The 12,858-nt window shown below is 39.9% G+C and overlaps 1 protein-coding gene across 1 annotated transcript; it reads right to left on the minus strand.

Annotated features, from left to right (window-relative positions):
• Positions 1 to 4,391: 4,391 nt before the first annotated feature.
• LOC118829467 (beta-microseminoprotein-like) lies at positions 4,392 to 12,069 on the minus strand. The gene is made up of 3 exons (XM_036736473.1): positions 12,018 to 12,069; positions 11,387 to 11,492; positions 4,392 to 4,521 (listed from the first exon to the last, which is right to left on the minus strand). The coding sequence occupies exons 1-3, from the start codon at positions 12,067 to 12,069 to the stop codon at positions 4,392 to 4,394; spliced, it is 288 nt and encodes a 95-aa protein (XP_036592368.1).
• Between the last annotated feature and the right edge of the window lie 789 nt (positions 12,070 to 12,858).

Raw genomic sequence — 12,858 nt, forward strand, 5'->3', positions numbered from 1 at the left:
ACTTAACTTCAGTGAACCTCAGTTTCCTTATTTGTAAAATGAGAGGGGGTAGACTCAATAATAGGCTTTCACTTCTTCATTCCTCCACTCCAGGTTTTCCAGAATTCTTTCTCCACCATAACCTACTGGTCTTCTCACCCTGAAATTCACCACACTCCAGCACCCTTGACACTCTGGGAAATACCTTTTGCCCCATGTCTCTTTCCTCTAGCCCCCATTTTAAGGAAAATGTCCTGGCCAGCACATTCATTCTTTCATTCCTCTCTGAGCATCCCTCCTGACTCTCTGGACTCTGCACTCCACCATGCCTCAGAGTACGTGCTTTCTCTTCCCTCCACCCTTAACACTTTTCAGCTCCCTTTTATGTGTTGTCTACCCTCCCACAATAGAATGCAAACTCCCTGAGAGCCAAGACTGCCTTTCTTTTTGCTTGTACATCTATTCCCAGTCCCTGTACCTGGCACATAGTAAGTGCTTAATAAACGCTGTGTGACCATAGACAAGTCATTTAAGCTTCCCTGGGCCTCAGTTTCCTCATATATAAAATGAGGCAGTTGGACTAGTAACTTCTGAGATTTCTTCCACCTCTAAAATCTATTACTTAAGGACAAGACTAGTGCGAGTCAATAATAAGGGAAAATTTTCTAATTGGGATATTGTAAACTGAGTACAATTCCCCGGAGCAGGTGAAAATGAAGCTTGAATTAGGTAAAGCAAGACAGGTGATATAAAGGCTAGAGTGGCCAGTTACAGGACTGATTGTAGCATGCTGGTATCCAAGAACTGGGAACAATAGGAGACTTGGAACCAACCTGAATCCTAAGCTTAGTGTTTCTGCTGACATGTAAGACAAAATTCAAGGAATACCATGAAGTTGATGCTTTATCAAACTTCAAATTGTTCCCTGGAAACTTATGTCTTTCTGTTTTTTTCTCTTTTTTAATATTTTATTTTCCCCCCAATATATGTAAAAACAATTTTAATATTTTTTCAAATTTTGAGTTCCAAATTCACTCCCTTCTCTTCGTGTGTATACATGTGTAGTCATGCAAAACACATTTCTATGTAAGTCATTTTGTGAAAGAATATACAAGACAAAAATCCAAGAAAAACAAAGAAAAGTATCTTTGACCTCGATTCAAGGACTACCAGTTCTTCTCTGGATAGGGACAGCACCTTTCATCATAAGTGCTACGGAATTGTCTTGGATCATTGTATTACTGAAAAAAACCTAAATTATTCATAGTAGATCATCATACAATTTTGCTGTTACTGTGTGCAATGTTCTCCTTGTTCTGCTCATTTCACTTTGCATCAGTTCATGTAAGTCTTTTCTTTGTTTTCTGAGAGCATCCTGCTCATCATTTCTTAAAGCACAGTAGTATGTGTATAGACCCAGTAGTGTTATTGTTTGGTCAAAGGATAATCGTTGTTTTAGCCACCACATAAAGACCTGCTATCAATATTTTCACACAAATAGGTTCTATTCTTTCTTTTTAAAAATCTCTTTCAGATACAAATCTAGTAGTTGTATTGCTGGGTAAGCATCCCGTTTTATCGACCTTTGGGCGTAGCTCCAAATTGCTTTCCAGAATGGTTGGGTCAGTTCACAATGCCATCAACAGTACATTAGTGTCCCAGTTTTCCCACATTCCTGAAATATTTATCATTTTCCTTTTTTTGTCATATCAGTCAATCTGACAGAAGTGAGGTGGTATCTCAGAATTGTTTTAATTTGCATTTCTCTCATCAATAGTGATTTTGAGCATTTTTCATATAACTATAGATAGCTTTGATTTGTTTGTTTAAAACTACCTGTTTACATCCTTCATCCATTTACTAATTGGGGAGTGGCTTATATTTTTATAAATTTTACTCAGCTCTCTATATATTTGAGAAATGAGGCCTTTCAGGAAAAACTTGCTATAAAATTTTTTTCCCAGTTTCCAGTTGCCTTCTAATTTTGGTTGCATTATTTTGCTTGTGAAAAAAATATTTAACTTTAGATAGTCAAAATTATCCAGTTGACAATTCATAATGTTCTCTATATCTTATTTGGTAATTAATTCTTCACTTATCCTTAGGTCTGACAGGTAAACTATTCCATGCTCCCCTAATTTCGTTATGGTATCACCTTTATGCATCCATCATATACCCAATTTTGACCTTATTGTGATATATGCTGTGTGATGTTGGTCTATACCTTTTTAATACCTATACTTTTTGTCACACTGTTTTTCCAGTTTTTCTAATAGTTTTTGTTGGATAGTGAGTTTTTTGTCCAAAAAGCTTGGATCTTTCAGTTTATCAAACATTAGATTAACATGCTTATTTACTACAACATAGTGTGTGCCTAATCTATTCCATTGATCCTACACTCTGTTTCTTAGCCAGTAACAGATAGTTTGGATAATTACAGCTTTATAATACATCTTAAGATCTGGTGTGGTTAAAGTATGTTCCTTCACATTTTTTCATTGTCTATTAATATTCTTGAACTTTAGTTCTTCCAGATGAATTTTGTTATTCCTTTTTCTAGCTCTATGCAATATTTCTGGTAGTTTGATTGGTAAAGCACAGAACAAGTATATTAATTTGACTAGAATTCTCTTTTTTACTGTGTTGGCTTCACCTCCTCATGAACAATGGATACTTTTGCAATTGTTTGGATCTGACTTTATTCGTGTGAAAAGTGTTTGGTTCCTGGGTTTATCTTGGCAGGTAGACTCCCAAGTATTTTATGTTGTCTACAGTTATCTATTACATTCTGCTGGACTTTGTTGGTAATATATAGGAATGCTGATGATTTATGTGGTTTTATTTTGTATCCTGCAATTTTGCTAAAGTTGTTAATTATTTCAATTAGTTTTGGAGTTGATTCTCTGGGATTCTCCAAGTGTACCATCCTATCATCTGCAAAGAGAGAGTTTTGTTTCCTCACTGCCTATTCTAATTCCTTCAATTTCTTGTTCTTCTTTTATTGCTATAGCTAGCATTTCTGATGCAATATTGAATAATAGTAGTGATAGTAGGCATCCTTGCTTCATTCCTAATCTTACTGGGAGAGCTTCTAGTTTATCCCCCTTTAGATGGTATTTGCTCTTGGTTTTAGATAAATACTACTTATCATTGGTAGAATGTTTTATTAACTATTGTTGTCACTATGGCTTCTCAGTAACTGCCCTTTCTATAATATGCTGATAGTCCCACTGGTTGATTGATATGGGAGGTCACCCTAGATATAGACTCATGAACAACAATAGAAAATACAAGTCTTTAGACAATCCTAGAAACCAGAGGGAAAATGTAATGTTCTCTTCTCTGGGAAGCAAGCCTGTTAGTGCCAAGTGAGTCTGGGGAGTGAACTCCAGAGAGAATGCTACTGATATGTTTGCTTTTCTTTCTATCCCCAGAATATAAGACAGTACTCGGCCCATAGCAAGAGTATGATCCATGCTGATTTGATCCTTGATATGATTCTGATATGATCCTTGCTGATTGATTGATCGTAAGTGTATAAGAAATGGTGTTGATTGATTACTGAAGGAGGATTTGAACACAAATTGTATGAGTCTAAATAAATCACTTTTTATATAATATCACACTATCTTGGTAGGAATCTTATACAAACTTTCCCAGCTTTAAGACTGCCATAGACTTAGAGTGGGAGGGGCAATACACTCACCTTCAGTTATTATTTTAAAGATACCAATGAAATGCTTAGGCTGCCCACCTGATATCTCTCATTTTCACTATATGACTGAACAATTTCCTTTGTCTCTCCAACATAGATATGTTTGTTGTATTTTATGATACAACTCAACTAAGAGTCATCATCACTGGTAAATATGCCACCTTGCACCTGTCAGGTATCTTTGCTTTATTCCTTGGGTTATTTATAATCTTGATTCTTCCAGGACTGAGGTCCCAGGATTCTCAAACATGGATTTGGGAGGTGAGTAGAAGCAAAAAAGCAGAAAGTGTTTGAGCCCCAAAGCATATGTCCTAGGAATTGCCCCAGAGAAAGATCGCACTTCTATACAAAATTTATATATTGATTCTTTGAAAGTAGAAGAATAAATCCATTTCATGCTATAGGACAATATATTTTCTTTGGGCATTCATCAGACAGCAGGTTACAGGAGGTATAAGCACAAGTTAGATAACTAGAGGATCTCAAAAGCCACAGAGGTAGCACTTTGTGGTTTTAATCAATGTGACTAAGACTTGACAGTAGTTTCAATAGAATGAAGATCCAAGGTAATGCCCACGTGGTTCCCTACCCCCTGATGTTCTCAATTCCAAGGAAAGGGCCAGTGCTTTAAGTGTTGGCAAGTTCCATTGGGATACAGTGATGTTGGCAGCAACATCAGGAGGAGGAGGTGGAGTTGTTAACCTAAATAACCCCTGACTCTACAGAACGTAGAAGGATTGCTTTTCAGTACAACAGTGATTATACAGAGAGTTTTGTTTAAAATTTCCTTGCATCTGTCTCTGTCATACAGCCTTGGCCTCTTCAACCTGTTGGTAGAAAAAAATTGGGCAAAGATTAGGGTGGTCCTTGGGAAATGATGAATAATTTTTTAAAATTCTTACCCTTAACCCAGACAGCCACTGATCATGAACCACCTGTCCTCCTGAACCACCTAATGAGCCATTTCAATCTACCCACAAGTATAGATGGAGAATGCATTAGATCTTAGGTACTAGTTAGTTTGCACTGAAGCCAAGCATCACACAGCTAATTAGATTCTGATCTTGGATTTAAATGGAAAAGAATAAGAGATCCTAGATGTCAAACAGGAAGGGACCTTAGAAGTCACCAAGTTAATCCCCCCTTTTAAATCATTATTTATTTATTTAATATTTTTAGTTTTCAGCATTAATTTTCACAAGAGTTTGAATTCAAATTTTCTCCCCATTTCTACCCTCCCCACTCCAAGATGGCATATATTCTGATTGCCCCATTCCCCAGTCAACCCTCCCTTCTGTCACCCCACTCACCCATCCCCTTTTCCCTTACTTTCTGGTAGGGCAAGATAGATTTTCATGCCCCATTGCCTGTATATCTTATTTCCTAGATGCATGCAAAAAAATTTTTTTGAACATCTGTTTTTAAAACTTTAACTTTCAAATTCTCTCCCCTCTTCCTTCCCCACCCACCCTCCTGAAGAGGGCAAGCAATTCAACATAGGCCACATGTGTATCATTACATAAAATCCTTCCACAATACTCATGTTGTAAAAGACTAACTATATTTTGCTCTTTCCTATCCTATCCCCCTTTATCCAATTTTCTCCCTTGACCCTGTCCCTTTTCAAAAGTGTTTGCTTTTGATTACCTTCTCCCCCTATCTGCCCTCCCTTCTATTGTCCCCCCTATTTTATCTCTTTCCTCCTTCTTTCCTGTGGGGTAAGATACCCATTCAGTGTGTATGTTATTCCCTCCTTAGGTCAATTCCAATGAGAGCAAGATTCACTCACTCCCCGTCACCTGCCCCCTCTTCCCTCCCAACAGAACTGCTTTTTCTTGCCCTTTTATGCAAGATAATTTATGCCATCCTATCTCTCCATTTCTCCCTCTCTCAATATATTCCTCTCTAATCCCTTAATTTGATTTTTTTTGCATATCATCCCTTCATATTCAACTTACCCTGTGTCCTCTGTCAGATGTGTATATATATATATATATATATATATATATATATATATATATATATACATACATATATATGCTTGTATATTCCCTTCAGCTACCCTAATACTGAGATCTCATGAATTATACACATCATCTTTCCATGTAGGAATGTAAACAAAACAGTTCCACTTTAGTAAGTCCCTTATGATTTGTCTTTCTTGATTACCTTTTCATGCTTCTCTTGATTCTTGTGTTTGAAAGTCAGTTTTTCTATTCAGCTCTGCTCTTTTCACTGAGAAAGCTTGAAAGTCCTCTGTTTTACTAAAAATTCATATTTTCACCTTGGAGCATAATACTCAGTTTTGCTGGGTAGGTGATTCTTGGTTTTAATCCTAGCTCCATTGACCTCTGGAATATCGTATTCCAAGCCCTTCAATTCCCTAATGTAGAAGCTCCTAAATCTTGTGTTATCCTGATTTTGTTTGCACAATACTCAAGTTGTTTCTTTCTGGCTGCTTGCAGGATTTTCTCCTTGATCTGGGAGCTCTAGAATTTTGGCAACAATATTCCTAAGAGTTTTCTTTTTGGGATCTTTGTCAGGAGATGATCTGTGGATTCTTTCAATTCCTATTTTACCCTCTGGCTCTAGAATATAAGGGCAGTTCTCCTCCAGGTAGCCCAATAATTCTTTAATTATCTCTCCTGGATCTATTCTCCAGGTCAGTGGTTTTTCCAATGGGATATTTAACACTGTCTTCCATTTTTCATTCCTTTTGTTCTGTTTTATAATATCTTGATTTCTCATAAAGTCACTAGCTTCCACTTGCTCCAATCTCATTTTTAAGGTAGTATTTTCTTCAGTGGTATTTTGGACCTCCATTTCCATTTGGCTAATTCTGCCTTTCAAGGCATTCTTCTCCTCATTGGCTTTTTGGAGCTCTTTTGCCATTTGAGTTAGTCTATTTTTTAAGGTGTTATTTTCCTCAGTATTTTTTGGGTCTCCTTTAGCAAGTCATTGACTAGTTTTTCATGGTTTTCTTGCATTGCTCTCATTTCTCTTCCCAATTTTTCCTCTCCTTCTCTAACTCGCTTTTCCAAATCCTTTTTGAGCTCTTCCATGGCCTGAGACCAGTTCATGTTTTTCTTGGAGTCTTTTGATGTAGGCTCTTTGACTTTGTTGACTTCTTCTGGCTGTATGTTTTGGTCTTCTTTGTCACCAAAAAAAGATTCCAAAGTCTGAGTCTGAATCTGAGTCCATTTTCACTGCCTGACCATGTTCCCAGACAACTACTTGATCCTTGAGTTTTTTGTCAGGATATGAGTGCTTGTAGAGTAGAGAGTACTTTGTCCCAAGATTGAGGGGTTGTGCTGTTGTTTTCAGAACTATTTCTCCACAGCAAGCTCTGCCACACCAGTGCTTCTCCTCCCCCAAGAACCGCCAACCCAGACCATGACTCAGATCTTAAGCATGCTCTGCACTCCCACTGTGATCCAACATTTAATTCCTCCCAACAGGTGGGCCTGGGGTTGGAAGGCACTGCAGGTGCATTTCTGGCCTCAGACCTACACCACCTCTGCTGCCCCTGGGGAGGTGGCCAAACTGCGAACTCCTTTCACTCTGTCCCCGCAGCTTTTCCCACTAACCTTCTCTATTGTCTTTGGTGCTTGGGGGTTGAGAAGTCCGGTGACTGCCACAGCTCCCTGATTCAGGATGCTAGGGCTAGTTCCACCTGGGTCCTGGTCTGGTGGGTCCAGGCGCACCCCACACTGGGCTCTGTTCTGCTCCGCTCCAAGAAGGGTGTGACAGACCTTACCCAGTGACCATCCAGGCTATCCTGGGCTGGAGCCCTGCTTCCCTCTGCTATGTTGTGGGTTCTGCAGCTCTAGAATTTGTTCAGAGCCATTTTAATAGGTGTTTGGAGGGATCTGGGTGGGAGTTCACACAATTCTCTGCTTTCTAGCCTCCATCTTGACTCCATGCCCCCCCCCTCCTTTTTACCATATGAAGGAACTGAAGCTGAGATTGGTCAAGTTACTTGCTCAGGGTCATGACAATCAGGTTATGAGCCAAGATATCAATAGAAAGTATCATAGATCCTAGATTTCAAACTGGAAGGGACTTTAGAAATCATCAATGTCGAAGATGGCAGCTGGTAAGCACGGACTAGAGTGAGCTCCGTAACCGAGTCCCTCCAAAAACCTATAAAAAAGGGCTCTGAACCAATTCTAGAACGGCAGAACCCACAGAACAGCAGAGGGAAGCAGGGCTCCAGCCCAGGACAGCCCGGATGGTCTCTGGGTGAGCTCTATTCCACACGGAGCTGGGAGCTGGGAGCTGGGAGCTGGGAACAGAGTGGAGCAGAGCCCAGCCTGAGCGGCGTGGACGATCCAGGCCAGAAGCCGGGCGGAGGGGGCCCTAGCGCCCTGAATATGTGAGCTGCGGCAGTTACCAGACCCCTCGACCCACAAACACCAAAGACTGCGGAGAAGGTTAGTGGGAAAAGCTGCGGGAGTGGAAGGAGTTCGCGGTTCGGCTTCCAGCCCCGGGGGCAGCGGAGGTGGGGCAGCTACAGCTGTTGTTACTTCCGGCTCCAGGCCCACCTGGTGGGGGGAATTAAGTGGCGGATCACAGCAGGGGTGCACAGCCTGCCGAAGATCTGAGCCCAGTCTGGACTGGGGGTCCTTGGGGAAGGAGGAGTGCGGCTCTGACAGAGCTGGCACCTCCCCCCCAAACGTAGAACATAGAACTCTGTAATCTACAAGCAGTCATACCCCACTGAAAAACTCAAGGGTCAAGTTAGTTGGTTGGGAATATGGCCAGGACGCGAAAACGCGCCCAGATTCAGTCTCAGACTTTGGATTCTTTCTTTGGTGACAAAGAAGACCAAAACATACAGCCTAAAGAAGACAGCAAAGTCATAGAGCCTACAACCAAAGCCTCCAAGAAAAACATGAACTGGCCCCAGACCATAGAAGAACTCAAAAAGGATTTGGAAAAGCAAGTTAGAGAAGTAGAGGAAAAATTGGGAAGAGAAATAAGAAGGATGCGAGAAAACCATGAAAAACAAGTCAATGACTTGCTAAAGGAGACCCAAAAAAATACTGAAAAATACACTGAAGAAAACAACACCTTACAAAATAGACTAACTCAAATGGCAAAAGAGCTCCAAAAAGCCAATGAGGAGAAGAATTCCTTGAAAGGCAGAATTAGCCAAATGGAAAAGGAGGTCCAAAAGACCACTGAAGAAAATACTACTTTAAAAATTAGATTGGAGCAAGTGGAAGCTAGTGACTTTATGAGAAATCAGGATATTATAAAACAGAACCAGAGGAATGAAAAAATGGAAGACAATGTGAAATATCTCCTTGGAAAAACCACTGACCTGGAAAATAGATCCAGGAGAGATAATTTAAAAATTATTGGACTACCTGAAAGCCATGATCAAAAAAAGAGCCTAGATACCATCTTTCAGGAAATTATCAAGGAGAACTGCCCTGATATTCTAGAGCCACAGGGCAAAATAGAAATTGAAAGAATCCATCGATCGCCTCCGCAAATAGATCCCAAAAAGAAATCTCCTAGGAATATTGTTGCCAAATTCCAGAGCTCCCAGATCAAGGAGAAAATACTGCAAGCAGCCAGAAAGAAACAATTTGAATATTGTGGAAACCCAATCAGAATAACCCAAGACCTGGCAGCTTCTACGTTAAGAGATCGAAGGGCTTGGAATGCGATATTCCGGAGGTCAATGGAGCTAGGATTAAAACCTAGAATCACCTACCAAGCAAAACTGAGTATCATGTTCCAAGGCAAAATATGGACTTTCAATAAAATGGAGGACTTTCAAGCTTTCTCAGTGAAAAGACCAGAACTGAATAGAAAATTTGACTTTCAAACACAAGAATCAAGAGAAGCATGAAAAGGTAATCAAGAAACGGAAATTGCAAGGGACTTACTAAAGTTGAACTGTTTTGTTTACATTCCTACATGGAAAGATGATGAGTATGATTCATGAGACCTCAGTATTAGGGTAGTTGAAGGGAATATGCATATACATATATGCATATATATATGTTTATGTATATATATAAGTGAATGTGTATGTATGCATGTATCTATGTGTATATGTATGTATGTGTATGTATGTGTGTATATATATATATATGTAAAAGAAAGAGAGCAGACACAGGGTGAGTTGAGGATGAAGGGAAGATAGCTAAAAGAAATAAAATGAAATTAAGGGATGAGAGAGTAACTTACTGAGAGAGGGAGATAGGGAGAGATAGAATGGGGTGGATTATCTCCCATAAAGGTGGCATGAGGAAGCAGTTCTAGGAGAGGAGGGGAGTGGGCAGGTGAGGGGGGAATGAGTGAACCTTGCTCTCATCAGATTTGGCCTGAGGGGGAATACCATACATACTCAGTTGGGTATCTTACCCCACAGGAAAGAAGAGGGAGGAAGATAAAAAAAAAAAATAAAAGGCAGGGGGATGATGGAGTGGAGGGCAGATGGGGGTGGAGGTAATCAAAACAAACACTTTGGAAAGGGGACAGGGTCAAGGAAGAAAATTCAATAAAGCGGGATGGGTTGGGAAGGAGCAAAATGTAGTTAGCCTTTCACAACATGAATATTGTGGAAGGGTTATACATAATAATACATGGGGGGCCTAGGTTGAATTGCTCAACTTCTTAGGGAGGGTGGGTGGGAAGGGAAGAGGGAAGGGAATTTGGAACTCAAAGTTTTAAAATCAGATGTTCAAAAACAAAAAAAACTTTTTGTATGCAACTAAAAAATAAGATACACAGGCAATGGGGCGTAGAAATTTATCTTGCCCTACAAGAAAGGAAGGGAAAATGGGATGAGAGGGGAGGGGGGTGATAGAGGGGAGGGCTGACTGGGGAACAGGGTAACCAGAATATACGCCATCTTGGAGTGGGGGGGGAGGGCAGAAATGGGGAGAAAATTTGTAATTCAAACTGTTGTGAAAATCAATGCTGAAAACCAAATTTGTTAAATAAATAAATTGCATTAATTAAAAAAAAAAAAAGAGAAGGAAAACTAAAAAAAAAAAAAAAAAAAAAAAAGAAATCATCAATGTCAAAATCCTCTCTTTTTAATGGAAGAGGAAACAGAAGCTCACAAAAGTCAAATGACATGCCCAGGGTCACACAGATAATATATAAGGGTCTGAGGAAGGTTGTGAACTCAGGTCATCCCAACACCAAGCCGAGTGCTCCATGCAGTTTCCACTAGAGGTTAGAGTCTTGCTCTACTCTTTCCTGTTTGGATCACATCCAGAATATCATGTCCAGTTCAGGGAGTAATCTTCTAGGAAGGAAATTGATTATCTGGGGCACATTCTCAGGAAAACAAATATGGAGAGAATGAACAGTGTCATGCAATGATCAATACAAGAATCATAGCCTGAAGAAGGGAACCTTGTGTCACAGGGAAGAGGGAAGAAACTTGCTCAGCTTGGCCTCAGTTGGTAGAGCTGGGGAATGGAGGCTGAGAAGAATCTGTTTTTAATTAAGTGCCATAGGAGGAAAGCTTCCAAATCATAAGAAATCTGCAGAAGGAAAAGGGGCTACCCTCACTGAAGGCCTTCAAACAAAGGCCCATTGGGCCCTTGTTGAGTAGGGGTTTCTGGTTTCCCAAATGGGTTCTACTCCATAGCTCCTGAGGTCCCTTTCAGCTTAGAGATTTGGTAATTTAACATGTCTTTTCAATTTCAGCCTTGAACTCACTTGCTGCAGCAATGTATTCCAAATTGTTCACCACATGTACATAGCTCACAATTAGAGACCCACTGACTGTTGAAGGCATGCATTATACCATCCATATCCATGCAACCTAAGACAGAACACATGGTAAATCTTCAGTTAAATTGCAATTGATGCCTCTAGAAAAAATTTTACTAAGTCCTTATAAAGCCATGTTGAATGGTACCACAATAGGCCAATCTAACAATGGAAAATCTTGGCCACTTTTAAAGACCCTCAAAGGAGATTCTTCCATTTCCCTTGGCATCCTCCTCTAATGCATCAGAACTTGTTCATTCAAGAGCAGCCCTTAAGTCATTCCCCATGCCTTCATAATGACAGGTGGAAACATTGAATACATTAGTTTGGAAGATAAGTGTTAGAAGAGCAATAGTCTGAAGGCAGGGACTTTTTTTTAGGATTTCTATGCTTTGCATCTTAATTTTCTTTCCATGACTAAATTTGCTTTAGAAGTTGCAACCTTTTGCACACAGTAGGTGTTTAATGGATGCTTGATGAATTCAGTGACTAAGTAGGTAAGTGCTTGAGGCACAGAGAGGGCTATTGCTTTACTCAGCAAGTATCAGAAGTGGGATTTAAACCCAGATCTTCTTACCTTCAAACCTATTTCTCCAACCACTAATACCTTTTGCCGCTTCGAAACACATCATATGTAGAAAATAAGTACTAACTCTTAATTATGTGATGGAAAGGAGATGACGGGGGAAGAACCTTGCATGTATCTTCAGATAGCTGCCTCTTTCCTCCATCTCAGGAATATCTCTGAATTAAGTCCACTTTTCCCACCTTTTGCCTGCTACTTCCATCCCATGGATCTTCACTTCAATGGATGCAGATAGGCCATTCAAGTTTGCCCCAGTCGGTTTTCCTGCTAAACAAATCCTCCTGTCCCTAGAGACAGGAAACAGGTGCAAACAAAGATTTACCTTCTGGTTTTTCCCCTGGAATTATTGCCAATGGAATATATGTGCAAAAAGCATCACAAAATGTCACAAAGACAGCCAAGGCAAGGACGACACTTAGCATGATATTCTATTTTAAAAGAAGAAAAAATAAAAATTAAAGGTGTTTGGGGAGAGAAATGGCTAGAATTTTTATTTTTTCAAGTTTTATAGCTACCCTCACATTTTATTCCACAGTCACTGCCCCACATACAGTTCTTCTTCCTGGCCATTGACACTGCCTTTGTCATAAAAACGTCTACAAGGGAGCACAGTGGATATGGTAGAAAGGCTTGAGTTCAATCTGGCCTGAGATACTAACTGTAAGACTCTGGCCAAGTCACTTAGGCTGTCTGCCTCAGTTTCTTCACTTGTCAAGTGGGGAAAATGTTTGCCTCACAGTATTGTTATGAGGATCAAATAAGAGAATATTGGAAAAGTGCCATTATTACAAAAAGCAGTCAAGCAAAACCAACCAACACAGTTAAACAATTA

This window comes from Trichosurus vulpecula, chromosome 8 (assembly GCF_011100635.1).
Source record: "Trichosurus vulpecula isolate mTriVul1 chromosome 8, mTriVul1.pri, whole genome shotgun sequence".
Classification (NCBI taxonomy): domain Eukaryota; kingdom Metazoa; phylum Chordata; class Mammalia; order Diprotodontia; family Phalangeridae; genus Trichosurus; species Trichosurus vulpecula.